This window comes from Ixodes scapularis, unplaced genomic scaffold (genome assembly GCF_016920785.2).
Source record: "Ixodes scapularis isolate PalLabHiFi unplaced genomic scaffold, ASM1692078v2 PGA_scaffold10__122_contigs__length_95168666, whole genome shotgun sequence".
Lineage (NCBI taxonomy): Eukaryota > Metazoa > Arthropoda > Arachnida > Ixodida > Ixodidae > Ixodes > Ixodes scapularis.
In genome coordinates this window covers 82,624,475-82,643,678 of record NW_024609836.1, presented here as the reverse complement: position 1 = coordinate 82,643,678, position 19,204 = coordinate 82,624,475, and the positions used below count along the sequence as shown (strand labels likewise).

Sequence of the window (19,204 nt, the reverse complement as noted above, 5' to 3'; positions counted from 1 at the left end):
AGCTACACCACCCCTTCACAGACATTCCAGTTCGCTGGGTCGTGGTGCCAAACTTTTCCCAGCTCGGTTTATGGTGGTCCGGACGTTTAGGACACGTTGTAGTTTTTGTTGTCATTGATCGCGTGTAGACAAAAACTATACTGTGTAGTTATAGATGGTTTATAAAAGTTTTGTATAAACCTTACATTGTTTTTCTAAACACGACGTTAGCTGTGTTTGAGACCAAATTCTTGTCACCAGCTTCATTCTGTCTTGTGAACACGCAAGTTTGCATTTTGTTCCGGCAATAAAAAAAAAAAAAAAATAGAGACGGGAATGTTGTGGAAATTCTCCGGTTCTGACGTCGTGCTCAAACCGCATTATTTTCCAGGGGTCACCCTGACAGGTTGTCCGAGCAGGACCTCAAGTACTCGCAACAGTAAGCGTCGTTGCATCGCGCCGACCGCCGGCACTAACCCCACTATCCACTAACACCCGGCACTCCCCTTCGACACCGGTTGTCGGGGTGTGGGGGGCGGTGTTGGGGCTGGCTTTGGTCTCGAAACGCCACGTCTGCATTTGTGTCGCAGTTGGCTGACTTTTCTTTTAGGCCTCGTTTTGTGGGGACAAAACGTCCCTCGTTTAATGCGTTGGCATGCGCGCCTGTTGCTCTAATAATGTTGTCGCTAAATGCTGCCGCCAGATCTTTTTTTTACTTTATTTTTTTAGTTTTACCTGAACATGCGAGAATATTCTGGCTTTTCAGCTTGAACAACGCCGACACGCAAAAGCGCTGTACCACCGGCGATTATCTTGAGGTTACGGCGATGCGCCGCGTAATTCGTGGGGAACTAGGTGTACAGCCACTCCATTATTATTTCTGTCTTTAGTAACCATTTTGATATGGTAACATTAGGGTTTCTAAAGCTTAATTGCACTCCTTGTTTTGTTGTGGTTTTTTCTTGAAGCAAAGGTTTACAAACGCCTCTTGCGAGACGACTGGAGTAGACTGTAGTTGGTGTAGTGGGCGCCAAAATACCGAGACATGAGAGTCGCATCGGAGGCTGACATGTTTCTATTGTGCCTCTCGCAGGTATCTAGAGGGTCTGTTAGTCCGATTAGCCTGTTGCATTGTCTGTGGCAGTGTGGTACTTTGGTCTGAAATGGAGCGGTTGTGCCTGCTTTCTTCTCGTTGTTTCCAGACTGCTTTCTGCCGCTTTGTGTTGTTTTCAAATGGCTGCTGACTGCACCTCACACACACTATTCTCTCTTTTTTTTTTTTTCTTTTTTTTAAGCTTGGTGGCGGAAGGGTCGGCGTTCTCACTAGTGACCAAATTTCTGACCTTACCCTTTTAGCGCCTAAGCAAAGTGGTGTTTTTTTGTTTTTTTTCTTGTTTTGGGGTTGTAGTTATCTGTTAGCTATCAGTTTTTCTTGTTGTTATTGCTTTGATTTCTTTTTACATTTCTAGTGGGCCCGTGATGAAACTTTAAAAAGAACTTGCTTCCAACCTATTGGCGGACGAGGACAAACGTGGCATGATGCTCGTTGTAGCGGGATCGTAGAAAGGGGTTTTTTAGGTGTTTCTGATTGATGCTGGCTTATTTTAAAGGCAAATTACCGTAGCAAAATCATTTTGTTCAAACAAAGTATTTTTTTTTTAATAATCTTCAGAGTGTTAGGAGCAAGACATGATTTAAAGACTAGAAGTTTAGAAAAGGGTAGGAAACATTGTAGAGACAAGCACTGTGTTACAGCTACCCCCCCCCCCCCCCACATCCTTTGTTGGTGTACAATATTTGTTCTTTCTTAATTTGTCAAACTTTTGTTTTGCAGGGCAACACTTCCAATGGACAAGATGGACAATTCTGTGAGTTGTAGCTTTTATGATAATGGTTTTTGTAAGTTTACAGAATGTTTTATAGTTTGTCTATCACAGGCACTGCATGACCTTGGGAAGGGGAGAATGGGCTATAGACCTATTGCTAGATTACCCAAGCATCAAGGAGAATGCAGGGATTGGTGTTCCATGCGCCGCACGTGCTGGCGTCAGCAGTTGTAATTTTTGTAAAGCAAATACCTAAAGCAAATGGCATCTTGCACGTGCGTTCGTCTATGCTTTATTTTGGTTATTTACTTTGAATCTTTAATACAGGGAAGGCGTGCACGTGTGGCGCATGGAGCACTAATCCTTGCATTCTCCTTGATGCTTGGGTAATATAGCAAAAGGTCTATTGGACCTGGTTCAGACACTTTTCAGTGCCTAGCAGCAGAAAAGACATAAATCTGTAATTGATTTACAATTTCATAAATCAGTTGTCTACTTGATGACAATGGATGCAATGCATGTTTCTCTTTTGGAAACTGACTGGTCTAGCTTGTTTTATATGGGAAATGTTAATTTTATGGACAGTCTTTCTGCTATGGGAAAGGTTGTCATTTCAGTGAACGTTGAAATTAAGGCAGATGGTGCCATTATAATGAATGTTGCCATTACAGAAATAGTTGATGGAAGAAATGTTTTAATTATAACGCAAAAGCAAATGTTGCCCTTATGCCAAATGCTAAAGCGAGTTTGTTAAATGTTTTTGAACAAAATAATGCCACTTCTGCAAATGTTGCCTTTACAGCCAGGGTTGCCATAACGGAAAATAGTGTGGGTATCGAATGTTCCTTTTGTAGACCCTCCTCCGTGCCTTGTGGGGACAGAGCAGCCGAGAGATTGGCCTGCCCTGTTTGGGAAAGGAGGTACAAAATGCATTATAGAAAAGGTGCTGGCACTTGCTTTGTGGTGCGTTTACCAAGACGTGGGCACGTACTACTTTGCTGTTGTCTCACATGACCCTTTTCAATACTCGTGCAAGCCAATTCCCTTTTCTTCTAACGTGATTACTATGCGTTCCTATTCCCATTCCGAGACATTCACGTCTTGGAATAGAAATTTCTAGTGTCGCACATAAATTGAAGTTGGAAGTAGAATATAGGGTAGCATAAGTGGAAGGGCTGGCTGTTACGCGAGCCAGTATAGTCGGCTGCTCCCTGTAGAGAGGTCAAAATTTCGTGAAGGGTGCTTTTAGCGGTGCGTTTTACCTCGTTAAATCTAGCTCCGTTCCTGCAAAAAATAAGAAAACGTGAGTGACGTTTTTAACGGCGAACTTGGATGCAGATGACAGTCGTTCGAGAGTCGTGCTTGTGACGCCATCCACCGGTAGGCGCAGCGAGCACTCGGTTTTGTTTATTTTTTGGGGGTGAAGAGAAGTGGGGAAGCCAGGAGATGTGTGGGTCTCCATTGATGGGACCAGTTGCTACCTGTTCAAAAGCGGGTAACGCCATCGTCTGCTTGCTGCGTCTGTTGGGAAATGGCGCCACCAGCACGACTCTGGGGCAACCCGGTCAACAGTCATATTCTAGGTAATTTCTCGCGGGTACGGAGCTACTCCTTGAAAGTTCACGAGGTAAAATCCACCACCAAAATACACCTTAACTGAAAATGTAACCACTCTACGCAGAGGCACCGATTTCCTCGGTTCGTTTTACCGCCATCTTCTCTATTCAAGCCACCTTGTGCATTAAATTAAATTAAAGTAAAAGAAAACACAATTAGGCTTGATCATGCTGACAAAGACCAGGAAGCACAAAGTGTAATTTGTGCTAGATTTTCAATGATTTGATTATCTTTTTGCCCTCTTAATTTTTTGTTTATTTTCATCTGTTTATTTCTAGTTATTTTTGCTTTTAATTTGTTTGAATTTGTTTATTTTTACTTACTTCTATTGTTTTTTTTTTTGTTTTTTTTTATGTGCATCGAGAACCTGCTTTTCCCGCCAGCACGTTTGCATTCAAATAAACGAATTTACCCTGCCAGAGCAGCTGTGCTGTAGTAGCTCACTGGTTATAGCATCTGACAACCGCTGCACCGACCCAGGTTCTAGCCCTGCTGGGGCTCCAACCTTATATATCGTCTTCATATACAACCTTAACGTGCGTAATGCTCCCGGCATGTCACTCATTCGTGACGCTCATTTGTGGCAATCTTCTCGTAGAAGGCGACCCACAAAACACGTTCTGCGCTAAAACATTGTGGCACGGGCAGAGAAAGAAAACTCGAATCGGGTAAACGAGCTGGCAAAACTTTGTCGTAACGGACGAATGGGTAATCGCCCCACGCACGTTTTCCGCCCACCCACAGGGTCTGTGGCCGGCGTTGCGCCTCCACGAGAACGGGCACGGCAAGGCGTCCAGCGGACCGAAGGGCGCGCAGTCCAGAGACGGAACACTGGAAGCTCCCCGCTCCGGAATGCTGCCACTCTCGAGCTACGCCATGCTTGAGACGGACATACTCGGAGACGGCCCAGGTGAGGAGCGGGACCTTTCTCTCTTTGGCTCAGGAGTTTGCATTCCAACGCAGAATGTACAATAGGGCAGGGTTTTACGAGAAAAGCCCCACATTATGCTCGAGCATCACTTCGATTGACTCGCGGGTCAAGGTCATTTGAAGGGCAACTCCACCTCATTTTTGTCTTCAAAGAAAAGAAAAATGATGCACTCCTCTTCAGTGTCACCTACGACTCAGGAGGACCACACGTCAATTATTACGACCTAGTTCTGTCTGAAAGTTCCTTGAACGGCTTTGGAAGGCGCCAAGTTGCCGAAATCGGCTGACACTAGCGGGCAAATTGAGGGGCAATCAACGGCGCAGTCGAGGCCGTGACGTTGGCGTAGCCAACATTGAGCTAAAGATTGTCGACATTGATACTTTTTGTTTGTTTGGACTTGTCCGGGCAAGCGTAGCAAATGACAGCTGCAGCATCTCCTCTCGGCGCTCAGCGGTGTCCACGTGATTGGCGTAACACGCCTGCGCAGCGCACCTCTTAGCCTTGGGAGTCGTTCGGCCTTCCCGCTGTCTCCTGCGTCACAACTGCTGTCGTCGTCTCGTCGTTTGTGATTACCGTTTCTCGGAGTTTCGTTCGCACTACGTGCGCAGACAAATGCTGCAGTTGTGGTGCAGACGTCATCGGATCTCATAGATATCAGAAGTGGTGAAGACTGCAGTGCAGACGATACTTGCACCTTGCACACGCCCGTGCCAACAGTGGCTTGCTCCGATCCTGCCTGTCGTCGCTTAGAGGATCACGTGACCACTTGCACCATGTATTAGCCATGTTTTTGGCGGCCTGAGGCCAAGGTTGCCCGACGGAGTCAGAGTTCTGGTTTTGGTTTCTGTTCATGTTTAAAGTAAGATTTCACAAAATCTATCCCATTTTTCGCAAAGTGAATGGGGTAGTACCTTTTATTAGTGCTTCTTAATGTACAATTACTCACAATTCCGACATTTCTGGAATTGAGTGGGGTTACCCTTTAAGCGGTATATATAGACTAATAGGGGCCATATTGCTTCGTCGTCAAGTTGTCCCATGACTCCATGACGTCGGGTGATGTCACAGAGTTACATAACTTCTCGCACGCATGCACACACACACGACATTTGCCCAGCTCATTTGCAATGTATTCTGTGTCTGTGAGTTTGTCAGATGCGATCAAGATGTGCTTTTTCTCTCTGTCAAGCATGTACTTTATGTCGGTCTACTCAAGCACACTGGGACCCTTCACCTTTAGGCTGTTTACCGTCAGCTTACATCACATTTCCCAATATGGCACTTTACGACGGAGATACCATAATACTACGGAAGGGAATGTTCCTGGTAACATTTTACGGCTGAAACACTGTAAAGTAGCAGTTTGAATCAAAAGAAAATACTCCAACCGAAGCCTCGAAAAAGTAACCCAATGTTTTGAAACCTGCTTGGTTTTTCCGTAGTCTTCGTCTGCCGAGAACCTCCGTAGAAAAGGGTTGTTCTTGGCTGACAAAAAAGACAGAACCTGCTGCTGCCCCGTGCTGCTGCCCGGTGCGATTCAGTCACCCCTGAAGAAGAAACCGAGCAGGTTTGGAAACATTGGGTCAGATTTCTAGAGCTTTCGTCCGAGTTTTTTTCTTTTTGTTACTGTAGTTCCACCTGATCCAGTGGCAGATCTAAGGGGGGGGGGGCGACGGGGGCGGCGGCCCCCCTTCCCTCCCCCTTCGCGGAGGGCGATTTGACATGGGTGTACCCCCCTTGCACAAGAGAGAATGGGAGAATAGTATCCTTAAAAATTCCCCCCCCCCCCCCCCCCCCCAGAACGGAGTTCTGGATCCACCCCTGACCTTATCGGATATATTTCTGTCTCAGGTGTTTACGTTACAGAGTAGCAGTTGCAAAAATTACAGAAGAAAGTCTCTAATTGCATTTTTTTTTTATCCATCCGGCAGAAGACGCCCACGAGAACAGTCCGACACCCACGGGAACCCTGGAGAAACAAGAGGACGGGCTATCGGAGATGGAGCACGGGTCGAGGGAGGACGGCCAAGAGAACGTGCACTCGAGCGGATACCGGCCCGAGGCCCCGCCCCGCAAGAAGGAGAAGAAGCGGACGCACCTGGTCGCAAGCACGCCCCTGGTTCGTGACGCCATCTCTTGTTTCCTCGTATTTATTGTCGGGCACCCACCCGCTTCCGGAAGTTCCGTCTCGACGGGATTTTCACTCTCTCCAGATAACATTACAGAAAGTGCATATTTTTCGCGTTCGGTTCACTCGAAAGTTGCATATGCTTGCAAAAATGTTTTTTCTTTGAGTTTATTTTTTACGGCGACACCCGTTAGTGGGAGCGTTCGCAGGGGTTGATGTCGTTGTCCTTTGTTAAAACTTCAGGTCTTTCGGTCTTGCACGAGGACGTACTGGAGGCTAGCATTCGAAAGAGACGTCCTACCGTTTTCACTTTAACAGCGACCGCAGCCGAGACCCCGTCGTGCCGGCGCTTGTGCACGACCGTCCGAGCAGACGAACTTGCAAGCCGTACGGCCAGACCTTGAAAGGTTCGTGCCAGGTCTGAAGAATGCGACTTTCGGTTGCGGCATTTGAGGAGGCTCATCAAAGACCGAACACGGATTGGGCACGGGAGTGGCATCGGGAAAAGAAGTGAAAACGGCGCGTGAATCCTTCGAATTGCGCTCATGAGGAGGCGTTGGAACGACGCCGACGCCACAAAGATAGCAAATTACGCAAGCAGCTCGCTGCTCGAGTTACGTTCTCCACACGGTGTTTTTCACAAATTGAGAGCAGTAGAGCTGACGGCACGACTGTCGGAGCCTTCTGTTGAGACAGTCTGTCATTTGGCGGCTTGCTCTTGCAGAAGCCCGTGAGCAACGGCCTTCCCCCGACTCCGAAGGTGCACATGGGGGCCTGCTTCTCCAAGGTGTTCAATGGCTGCCCCCTCAAGATCCTCTGCAGCACCAGCTGGATACACCCAGAAACCAGAGGTGCTCGCTACCGCACACCTCCTTCCGGGCACAGGGCCACACACGTATCGTTCACACACTTGCGTTTGCTGACGACCGAGCTCTTGCGATCTTTTACTACGGGAGTACAGCCATCTGTGAAATGGTCTGGGAACTGCATTTCACTAGAGCGAAGCTTTTGCGACATTTTCGAGATCAAATGTCCATACCATCTACGAGAAATGGTGGTTTATAAAGGAAAGAAGGATGTGTAAAAAAAAATAGGACTTGCACAGAAATGCGGAGTGTTCCGCGGCTACTCGATAGATGGCGCCAGTGTTTCCTTTTGTCGTAAGATGTTTAAAGGGTTTCTGAGGCACACGGTCGTAAGCGATTGCAAGTGTGTGAACCAGGCTTAAGAAGGTGCGAAAGAAAGCCTGGCAAGCCTGGAGCGTTCAAGTGCCCGAGACTCGGCTCCCCTTGCCACTCTGTTTGTGCGCTTGCTCAGCTGTGCTTTTTTTCACCCGGTCCGAACTGAGACTCTTTTTCTAGAGAGTGGCCCTGGCCCTGAAAGTCAACTCGAGGGTTTGACGGAAGAGCTCTTACGGTTTTTCGTTTCTCTGCAGACCAACACATACTGTTTGGTTGCGAAGAGGGCATCTACACTCTGAACCTGAACGAACTCCACGACTCGTGCGTCGACCAGGTAATTGCGGCTTCGACTTTCTCTGCAACTTTCTCGCGTTCGTCTGCACCGTCGACGCTCGACTTGTCGGACTTTTGCTCCTTTGCAGATTTTCCCGAGGAGAACGTCCTGGATGTTTGTCGTCAAGGACGTCCTGATGTCTCTCTCTGGTTTGTGCCCCCCCCCCCCTGTGTTGATTTGATGGCACTGGAGATTCTGGATGGGGTTGTAGAGGGAGTGGCAGGTCAAAGACCTGTCGGACGGACATACCAAATATGAGAGCAACGGTCGACATCATGACGTTACGTGCCGCGTGACGTCATGATGCCGTACGACGTTTCACAGTGTCGCGTGACTTCATGGTGTCTTCGTCGAGGCTGCAGATGCAAAAAAACGGAGGCTGGCCATACAAGTGCCGCGCATTTAACGAGCAATTGAGAGCGCATGCGGTCGTAAAAGGGTGTGGTGGCGTGGGCGCAGGCAAGAGCCAGCAGCTGTACAGGCACGACCTGGTGGCCCTGCACAACCGGCAGGGCCAGCGCTTCTCGCTGCCCGTGAACCGCATCCCCGAGAGGCTGGTGCCCCGGCGCTACGCGGCCACCTCCAAGGTGGCGGACACCAAGGGCTGTCTGCGCTGCTGCGTGGGGCGCAACCCCTACAACGGCTACAAGTACCTGTGCGGGGTCTGCCCCCTGGGCGTCTTCCTCATGCAGTGGTACAACCCCCTGTCCAAGTTCATGCTGCTCAAGGTGACTTCACTCACCCACACATTTGTTTGTTCACTCGAGCCGACGCTTGCACCTTCATTGCCTAGCTCACTCGCACGTTTGCTCACTGACGCTCTCACACCTTCATTGATTCACTCGTGCTGACACTTGCATGTCTGTTCACTCACTCGCACGTTGACTCATTGACAGTCTTGCACATTTACACATGAATGTTGGTATGTGCTTTTAAATGCAGCCTCTCCGCATTCATACATGCATCCGACATTCTCTCACTCCCTCACCCGCAGATTTAATCGCCCACATACTCGCACATGCGCACACAGATGTTGGAACGTACAGTGAGATGCAAGCTGCTGCAGCCATCCTTATGTTTACTCACAGACGTTCTCATCTCACACGTTTGCTCACTCCGTCGCATGCAGGCAGGCTAGAACGTATGGTGAGGTGCAGCCCCGCTGCATCCGCCTTTACCGGAATGCGTTTGCGCTCGTTCCACTTCTGCGTGCGTGCCATACGTAGTGAGTTGCGTGTGACTGGTTTCTTCTACTGCAGCACTTCGAGTGCATGGTGCCGTCGAGACTCAGCATCTTCGAGATGATCATCACTCCCGACCTGGAGTACCCCGTTCTGTGCGTCGGCGTCCGGAAAGGGTGAGTGCCCCGTCACATTTTTTCAGCAAGCAATTTTAGAAGAAACTTTAAACTCACAAAAAAAACATTTCTTTTTGATACTGCATGTGACATGCATGTCACAAAAAAAAAAGCCTTTGCAAAAAAGAAAAAAAAAAGAATTAGCGTAATTTTTATGTTCATATTTCCGATATTACAGCGCACAAAAAAACATACAATTTGCACAGGAACACTTGTGCCATTCTGCACAGGAGGTGTTTACTATTAAATTGCATATGCACTCCATGGTTGGAGTCTCTCCCTCTCTTAAATCTTGGCTGTCTTAGTCATCTCCATCGTCGTCGCTGGCGCTTCAAACACACCTATCGGCATGCCACGACGGCTTCTCCGCGTGCAATGCTAAGAGGCCGCTTCCCAGTTAAGGAATGGGGAGCAGACGGTGATGCAAACGCTGCCGCCGTGGCCTTTGTGACACGTCTGCGGCCTGTTCTGGGTGACTGCTCAACCACGGCTGCAAACTGCAACGGTCTGCAGCCTGTTCTGGGTGACTGCTTGGCTGCGGCCACAAACTGCGGCGGTCTGCTACTTAATAAACTTTCCGAATTCAATTATTTTTTAAATTGTCACAAAATTTTTTTTCGTTATATCTGCAGGGCTGCTCAATTTCGTTCACTAAAAACAGGCATGAATAGTACATTGAAAAAGTGTGGACGAGAATGGGAAATTGCGATTGCTTTGCTATAGCCGCCATTTCGTTATAACCGACTTCGTTACAAGCAGGCACGACTTACTCTGTTTTGGTGATCTCCCTAGATTACTGCTTGTGGCATTACGTCCAATCAGCAGCCGGAAGCGGCCTTGCTCTCACCTCGACTAAAATCAAACCCCCTGGACGCTTTCTCTCTTTCGTTTCCAGGTACGACGGGGCCCAGCTGCGGCTGGACACGATCGACCTGAACTCTTCGGCATGCTGGTTCGGGGACGAAGACCAGGACGGCATGGAGACAATGGTTCCCCGCCACGAGCTGCTGCGGGTGGTGCACGTCACCCAGATCGACAAGGACACCGTCCTCGTGTGCTACGACAGTGAGTGGCGGCCGCGGCGCAGCGCGGGCACTCTGCTTTTCTCAGTCTAGAAAGTCATCCCAAAATACCTTTGAGTAAAACTGATGAGCCTCTGCGATCTCGCGTTTTTCTGCGCAGATCAAGTGAAGTTGTTGGACCTTGAGGGGCAGCTGAAGCCCAGCGAAGTCCAACCTGCCGAGCTCCACTTCGACTTCAGGGTGGAGTACATCGGTGAGCTCTCTTGTTCCCACACACCCTACTCGGAGCACGGTTTAAGGCGGCGACGTCGAGCCGCGATAATCGATTGCGCGTCGTCTGTCTCCCTGCCCGCCAGTGTGCCTGCCGGACAGCGTTCTGGCGTTCCACCAGCACGGCATGCAGGGGCGCAGCTTCCTCAACAACGAGGTGGTGCAGGAGATCTGCGACACCACCCGCACCTTCCGCGTCCTCGGCTCCGACAGGTGCGTGCCGATCCCTCGTCTTTCCGTTCGTAGTGAAACGAGGCACCGACTTATTTGTTTACCATTGAGGTTTTCTTACGTGGTCGTTAGAATCGGAACAGATGCGAGTTCTCTGCCCAAGCAGGGAGAGAGAATTGACCTTTTGTTTTATTTAATTACCCGAACACCACGTGTGTTTTCATGTGCCACGTTTGGTGGCGTTGGCGGCAGAAACTTTTCTAATCCGAAACTCTACAACAAGGGGCACTGTGCACGTGCATTTGTCAATGCCTTATTTTAGCGATTTGATTCTAATTTTTCATAGAGATAAGTTTAATTTACGCTACTGGTCCTTGTTCAGGATGAGTTGAAGGGGCACTAAACCACTTTCTGCGATAGTCTATTCGTAATTATAACTCAATTTATGGGCTCTAGACATCCTAAAAAACCAAACATTACATTCACGTGTCCTTCTCCTCACTTGGTGGTACCTTCTGGTGTCTGTGATAGTTCTGGGATCTTTGATACCGACTTTAGTAAAGAAATTAGCCATGCATGAATGTGATGTTTGGTTTTTTAGGATGCTTAGTGCCCATGTATTCAGTTATGACCATGAATAGACTATCACAGAAAGTGTTTTAGTGACCCTTTAAGAAATCTTTGCAGAAATGCACTTGCACAAAAAAATAAAAGACGGTTACAGAAGCAAAGGTACCAAGTTTCCATGCTTTCACATGTCGCAAATCTATAGCAAAAAAAGAGGCCGCATCTCCACGTGGTGAATGATGTTGATTGGGGCGAAGCTCTGGTGGTGCTGATGATACCGATTTTATTGTTCATAGGTAGTGCTGGTGATGCTGATATTTTTTTATTGCTCATAGGTAGTGCTGAGTGCTGAGTTCTGGGTTGTGTTTGGACTTCATTATTACTGCTTTATGGTCAGTGAAATGCAGAGCCAGTGGTTCTTCTAGCAGATCAGCTGGGATCCGCTAGAAGCCGTGGGAACGCATCTCCACCGCTTAAGTCAACGGTCCATGTCAGAAAGAGAATGTGGTATGGATCGTGGTTATATAAGCATTTGAGCATTTGACCGCAGCACCCTCTCGTCTATAAAAGTTGAGCCAATGCATGCAAAGTTTAACGCGATTATATACGCGTTTGACCGCAGCGCCCTCTCCTGTATAGACGTTGAGCGGCTACATGCAACGTTGGAGTGTAGCGTAGTGGTTAAGACGTCTGCCTCGTAAGCAAGCGGTCCTGAGTTTGAACCCCCGTGCGGGCGTACGTTGTTTTTTTTTAAAAGTGGGCCGATCTCGGAGGCAGTGCAATCGATGTGAGCACGGACGCCGGACGAATGGACAAGGCTAGACCCTAAGGAGCTTCGCCCCTAAAAACAGACTAAGAAAAGGTGTACCTATGTTTCCAGCATTCTTCTTGGTGCCTGGATAATTTGGCAAATGTCTCTAGCTCTTGAGCATGCAAGTTGTATAGGTTGCTTATTTTTATCGTTCGTTTTTTTTGGTTAGTTACGGCGAAGACTAATCTTTGGAGGATCCTTTTCTGTTTCGGTTAAGTCTGTGTCTCCTTTCCTCTCTTTTGCATCGTCAGCGCGAAATATTTTGGGTTCACGGCGGCTGACCCCACCTGCGAGCAAGCTGAAAGGTCAGGGACACTTTAGTTTCTCCTTTGGTTTTGTAGCGTAGTTTCTTAGCTTGGCGTCTATCGTAGCAGTGGCGCAGACGAGAAAAGGCTGTCGTACGATTGGCGCGTGATCAGCGAGGCGATTCTTTCATTTGCAGGATCGTCGTGTTGGAGAGTCGAGCAACGGACGAGCCCAGCGGCCCGTCCAATATCTACATCTTGGCAGGACACGAAAACAGCTACTGACGTGGTTCTGCACAGTGAGACGTGGTACGAGACTCACAAACCTCGCTCGACCTCCAGTCGTCGTCTGCGTCGGCCCCGCGCCGTCACCTGCAAACCAGGACCGAGGCACGGAAACTGCGAAGCGACGTGCAGTCCAACTACAAACATTTTCGTTTTGGTCGTACGGAACTCATGACGGCCAGTCGACGTGCGCCAGACTCGAGACGGAAGGAGGTCCGTTCTTCGTGCATTTTTTTCTTTCTTTTTTTTTTTACTTTCTTAAGGAAAACGGCACGTCTTTTTGTTACCGACTGTACAGTGGCGGCCTCCCTCACCACCCGATATTTATTTGTGTATATAAGCGAACAGTGTCTACTTGTGTGCGGTGACTTTGACTCCCCTCCCGGGCGGCAAATCCCGTGCGTTACTTCGATTCTTTCTCTCGTTTTTCGTGTGCGTGTAGTCTCCTCCCCACTTTGCAAGTTGCGTCTTACTGTTGCGTGAGGTTCAGTCTGTTTCGGTTGCTTTTCCGTGAAACTTGTCCATGATGCAGCAACAAAATGTGGCAGGTGTGCATTTTTTTTTTTTTTTTTCTTGTCTCGAAATTAGATTGACGCTTGCTGACTGGCAAGTCGTGACCTTGGACTTTTTTTTTTTATTAAATTTTTGGTGAGAAATGGCAATGTTTGGGAGATTGTGACAGGCTGTTGGTGCGACTCAATGTTGGGATGTACAGTTTGTCTGTGAATAGAGACGTTATTGTCATTTCTTTCACTTTTATCGAGGGACCCTGGAAAAATTGCTCGGGCTTTCCTTTTTACGTTGGAAAGCAATGTTTTTTTTCTCCTTTCTCGTGCAAGATTTTCTCCCGCTCGTTCGAACACACATTGTGCTTTACTTCAGAAATGGCCCGAGGTCCACAATCTCCGAAGGTTGTGCTTTCGTCGGGAGTTTGGAACTTGGCGTTGAGGGTTGGGTCGAAAGGACTATACGGCCAGTGCCGCTTAGAAGCCGAATAAATGCGTCGTCGCGCCGTTGGCTTAAACGGAGACGCTGTTGTTGCACGACTGGAACTCGTTAACTAATCACGATTGGTTCCCCCCGGTGAATCCTGCCGATACGAGCTCCTCCACAAGTTGACCAGTCCACGTGTAAACTGCGAGTCTGTGTTGCGGGGATTTCACTCCAGTGAACGTTGCAACAGCATTGAATGCAGAATGAAATTAACCGAAACCACGTCGAGGCAAAGGCAAGTGAGCTGATCTACGGCTGGGGTGCGTTGGTTAGTTCAAAGTACAATGTCGAACAACAACAGTTTAAATATTGAAGGCAAGTCGAAGTCGCCTTAGCAGTAGAATGCATTCCTTAACGCGTGGCACGCCGGTGGTATCAGATGTGCACAAAAAAGAGAGAGAGAAATCCAAGTATATTTTTCGGGTGTCTCTAGTGCAAAAACTGACGATAGCAGTTTATTTAGATACTCAGCAAAGGACTCTTACCTTATACAAGGGACACATTTACAGTGTTAACCGTGTTCAATACTTTTCCCAGGTCTGGGCGTTTTAGGCGGCAGTTTGTGGTGGTAGAGCGACGAAAGCGTTTGTTAAATGTGACGCGAAGGTTCTTCCGCTAACGTAGAGTAGTGAAAGCCTTTGAGAGATCGGTAATGCTAATAGCGTTTTAAGTCGCGCGAGGGCAACGGCAATGCTAGTGTGGAAATATCGAGTTGCTCGTTTCTAGGCACACGGCAAATCGGCTTTGTGCAGAATCCGGGAAAAACTGTGCGACAACAATGACCGACTTCTGCACCTCTGTAGTAGATTGTACGTGTAAAAAAAGGTGTACGCCACTTGCGTAAGCTTTTCTGTTTGAAGACCGATGCATTGTGTACATATTGTAATAAGATAGTAGGTTTTTTTCTTTTGCCCAGAAAATGCCGCAGTGTGATAGCTATGCAAGCGAGCGTTGCATTCGAGGGTTATTTTACAATTCCCTTTTTTTTTTACGGCATGTTTATATTTTACGAGCCCGGAGAGTGTTTGTTGTATATGTTGTGTGCTTCGAAGTTTTAGAAGAATGTATTCGTTGACAACGAGCCTTTTTTTTTTTTCCTCTGATTGCACGCACAATTTGCATGTGCACAAAAAAAAAGGAGTGTTTTTTTTTGTGACTGGCTTTTGGTGTAGAGACGAAGTGTGATACAACTGATTGGACCAAATTAGGGATAACATCTTATTGCTTCTGGTGTTTTTATTTACGAGAAATGAGAAGCGTCGTTTCGATTTAGGCTCTTGGCGTGGCTCGGTCGCTTTTGAGTCGGCGGCGAAGCGGCGTCAAAATTGGTGCTGCCTCGCGAGGAGCGTTAGTTGGCGCTTGCCGCTGCTCGGTCTCTGTTCTCGTACAGTGGTCAGCAAGGTACCCGCGGAGTGGACTTCCCGATGGGTGTGAGACTTTAGGCCCCCTGTGTATAACGCTAGCTGTGATGTTAGGATTACCCCTTTTTATTACGATTACCGTTTCCGTGCTTGTCAAATGCCAACGGGAAGGCGACTGTAAAAAATGAAAGAAATAAAGTTATCCTCTTGGATTGGGCGGAGTCGTCTCGGGGCACCGTTGCGCCCACTGCTGTGGTTTGGACGTGGGGCCTGGATTGCGTGTCTGACTGGTGTGTTTACCGCGTTCAAAAAAAGTGGTCAATCGATTTTCTCTTGATGACGTCAAAAAAGCGTCACGCTGTCGCTGGCCGCAATCTTGGCGGTGTCCCGGCGGCGGTGGTTCTGCTGCAGGTCGATCTCCAGCTCGGCGGTCCACAGAAGCTTCAAGCAAGCAAATGTTTTTGAGAGGGTGTTAGGCGGCACTGGTAGGTAGTGGCATGCATTCATTTCTTTTTTAAATATTGAAATGCATGATTATCTTCTTTTTTATTGTGCATTAATGTGTGCTTGTTAAAAATATTGAAACTTGTGGTAGATACATTATTCGCGCTTCCCCGCAAATGAGGGCTGAGTGAAGCCACGCGCTTGTGCTTGGGGTCCCTATCGTTATGTCGAAACTTGTTTTGTGGACCACTTTTTATGGAGCGTTTTGTTGACACGATCAGTTCATCGACACTCGGTACACGAATTGCGTGTTGTAGGGACATTTCGTCGCACGTGTATCACCGGGGTGCGCGTTAACCCACACCCCCACCTGCGTTCCCACCGCTTTGCAGAGACAGTCTGCGGCGGCTCATTACAAAACTGTTAACCCCCCTGACCGACCCATACATGCCGCTTCGCAGCTGAGTCGCATTGAAGTGCTTGGATGTTGAAAAACATGCTACTTGGGGCACCTCAGTTCAGCTGGCAGAACTTCCTGTGACCAAAATAACTTGCAGTTATAAGGAGCCCCTCAGTTCAGCTGGTGGAACTTCCTGTGGTCGAGATAACTTGCAGTTGACCAGCTTCTTGTGTATGCTTGATTGAGTAAAAATGACGAGTGTGTCTCTTAAGTTTTTTTCAGCTGAAAATTGGAAAAAGTATCGAAAACCGGATGTAAGATGGATCAATCGGTGCTTTCGGACCATACGGTGCCAAGAAAAAGCACCGCATCTCGTTTTACTTGGCCTCCATGGCGAAAGTTATGTGGCCCTACCTGACGCCCCTGTGGAAACTTGTGTACACTTGCAACACTTAACGAAGTTAGACGCCCACAAATCGGCCGAGACACGTAATTGGTGTTTTTCATGCTCAGGAGAGCGTGTGCGAGCACAACATCGCTTCGTCAACTGTGCATCGTTGCCGTGAGTGTTCGAGCTGGCCAAAGCGAAACTACGCTATGCTTGTCGGACATAGTTGATGGTGGGTGTGAAGGTGCCACATATGCTCGATCGTGCCTTGAAAAAGCGAGCAGTATGCTTTCGAAGAGGAGTAGAAATATTGTGACTGGGGCAAAACTGTTGCAGTGTGTATGATTGCACTGCCTGTTCTCCGCAAAAGAACAAGCAGCATGTGTTTTCGATGTCGAGTGGAGATATTGTGATTGTGACAACGTCGACCTACTGCTGCGATGAGTGGCAGTTAGTCGAACAACATTTTAGAGAACGCAAACTTTTCATCGTAAGACACTTTAGCGAATAATCGGTTGCTGCAAAGCGGCATTTACAGGTGGGCCAAGTGAGTTAACATATTTGTAATGAGCCGCTGCAAACTGCCATCGCGGAGCAGTGTGAGCGCAGCTTGGTGGTGGTGGGTAGACATGTGCCCCTGTTATTCACTAAAATGTTGATTCGCTCAAATAAGTATGTACGCTAAAATGTCATTCGCTCGTGATATGGACCCGAACTTGGGCGTTAAGGTAAGGAAGCTAGTTTCACGTCAGACTTGTTACGATCACGCGACTTCTGGGGAGATATCTCATTTGTTCTGACTGTTCTGTTTGGGCAGACACACACAAGCGCTGTTCCGTTTGACGGCATGTGCGAGTAATAACATTGATAGGATGGTATCCAGTGGTTTCATGCTATGTTTCACGTCTTGCTTTAATCGTCACTGGGAGACACTTTATTGCATGCTGAAAAGAGAAATCTGGGTCTTGAACTTCGAAATTGATGTGGAACCGAACCTCTTCCATGTGAAAAGGTCTGAAATCCTCCGAAGACACAAACTCTCCAAATTTTGTGGGGTTTTTTTGTTTTTAGTTTGTGGGTTTTTGTTGGAGTTTGTTCAGTATTCAAGCCACCTGCTTGCAAGCTCGCATGCACCTCAGAATTAACGTCAGTAAGGACTGCTGTAAGATTAAATAATAGTAAAAAATCATAAACACTTATTGCAATTTTAAATATTTTATGCGGTACGAAGTTGTCCCGTGTCAGTTGTATGAAAACCTGGGTTCAGGCCAGGGGCATAGCCAGGGAGGTAAGGGCTTCAGTCCCCCCCCCCCCCCCCCCTCAAAAACGCATTTGACCCCCCCTCCCTCTTCCCCATCCGCACCCCAAGTCTTAAACATCCCAGCCACCTCGGCCCACCCCACCCCACCCCGAAAAAGATTCCTGGCTACGCCACTGGTTCAGGTTAAAGTACAAAGCTAAATTTGGTTGAATATTAATTAGTATTTCAATCAATCCTTTATTTGCATAATATCTCAAGTGTGATTCGTTTGATTAAGCTTATTCGCTGTAGAAAAGAGTCGAATGTGCCATCCGCACTCGGCGGCCTCGAAGGCTGTGTTCCAATATTTACTCGATCCGACTCCGGAGTAAAGTTTTTGTACCGTGGCGTTCCAAAACTTACTCGAGCTTACTCGATGACGTCGGGACTCGGGTTCCAGAAGCGGATTGTTTACTCCGGAGTAATTACTCACGCTACCCTCCTCGATTGGGGGGTAACGTCGGATCAAATCGAGGAAATACGTCACGTGATCTGCTCGTCGTCTGCTTTGTGCGCAGCATGTGTGGTTATTGCGATTTGCTGTTATCAACACACGAATTGACTGCATTACATCCAGACCGTGCACCTTCCCCGGGAAGTTATACTTGTTATTATCAGAGTGAGAGCAGAAACAGGAGTTTCTCCGCATTCTTGTTCTGGGCGTTGGAGGGAATGCCATATTCTCACGTTCAAGGCTGAAAATGTTTGAACGCAGTAAATGATAAGGTAGTATTTTTGTTTCCTCCAGAGTGTGTGTAATGAGAGGATAACGCTTGTAAAGCTGTGAAGACTTCGATGATTTTATTGTAATCATATTTGCGTCAAAGCAAACGTCAGTTTCATGTCATTTTTGAGAAAGCACCCTCGTGCTGTACCACTACACCGTGTGGAATCAATTTCTGCAAAATATAATCGATGCAAATTACAATGCGTGAAATATATGAATTTAGGGCGATCGCGCTGATTAATAAACACATTTTTTTTGATATCTAACTGTAAGGAGTAAGTAATTTTTATCTCAATATACAGCTCAAAAGGAAGATGAGTAAAAGGAGCTGGTGGATCGACCGAAAAAAAAAAAATACGTCGTCATTAATATTATTGTCTCTTCGAGTGCTTTCTTTACGATCAAAAGGATCGTCTGCTGTTTTCTGCCACAGCTGCTGTTTTCTTTTTGCCGTAGCCCAAGACGAAGCCAATCCGCGTAGTATCCAGGTTATTATCCCGACCGTTCCAAAATCGAGTCGCGGATCTTTTGCGCGGATCGTTTACTCGCGATGTCACGTGGGCTGTGTTCCAAATCTTGCTCAAATGAACCTGAGTTACTCCGGCGGGTTGTGTCACGTGACAACACAGATTGAAGTGGATTAAAGCACTGATTGAAGAACGCTGGACGCGGGTAGGTTTTGGAACGCCAAGGTACAAAACTCTTACCCTGGAGTAAAATCGAGTAAATTTTGGAACACGGCCGTGGTATTAATTACCCTCTGACGTAGGAGGCAGGTTTACTCGGGTAAAATTTGGAACATAGCCGGAGTCTCGGCTCCTTGCATACGTCACCAGTCGACGCTCAAAACATACCAACCTAAAACCC

General features: G+C 47.7%; 1 protein-coding gene across 13 annotated transcripts in view; it reads left to right on the top strand.

Moving 5' to 3' along the window:
* The window catches only part of LOC115322567 (mitogen-activated protein kinase kinase kinase kinase 5), a 73,984-nt gene extending 58,694 nt beyond the window's left edge, over nucleotides 1-15,290 (top strand). For 4 of the 13 annotated variants that reach the window (XM_029982924.4, XM_029982922.4, XM_029982926.4 and 1 more), the window contains 14 exons: nucleotides 371-418; nucleotides 1,814-1,847; nucleotides 4,167-4,332; nucleotides 6,285-6,472; nucleotides 7,206-7,332; nucleotides 7,917-7,996; nucleotides 8,085-8,145; nucleotides 8,456-8,724; nucleotides 9,256-9,353; nucleotides 10,249-10,418; nucleotides 10,536-10,628; nucleotides 10,732-10,858; nucleotides 12,446-12,499; nucleotides 12,637-15,290. In XM_029982924.4, the coding sequence (XP_029838784.3) occupies nucleotides 371-418; nucleotides 1,814-1,847; nucleotides 4,167-4,332; nucleotides 6,285-6,472; nucleotides 7,206-7,332; nucleotides 7,917-7,996; nucleotides 8,085-8,145; nucleotides 8,456-8,724; nucleotides 9,256-9,353; nucleotides 10,249-10,418; nucleotides 10,536-10,628; nucleotides 10,732-10,858; nucleotides 12,446-12,499; nucleotides 12,637-12,724 (1,603 nt within the window). In that variant the 3' untranslated portion in view covers nucleotides 12,725-15,290. The remainder of the gene's footprint in view (nucleotides 1-370; nucleotides 419-1,813; nucleotides 1,848-4,166; nucleotides 4,333-6,284; nucleotides 6,473-7,205; nucleotides 7,333-7,916; nucleotides 7,997-8,084; nucleotides 8,146-8,455; nucleotides 8,725-9,255; nucleotides 9,354-10,248; nucleotides 10,419-10,535; nucleotides 10,629-10,731; nucleotides 10,859-12,445; nucleotides 12,500-12,636) is intronic. The other 9 variants (XM_029982929.4, XM_040505185.2, XM_040505184.2 and 6 more) reach the window with 3 other exon arrangements.
* Nucleotides 15,291-19,204: the final 3,914 nt, after the last annotated feature.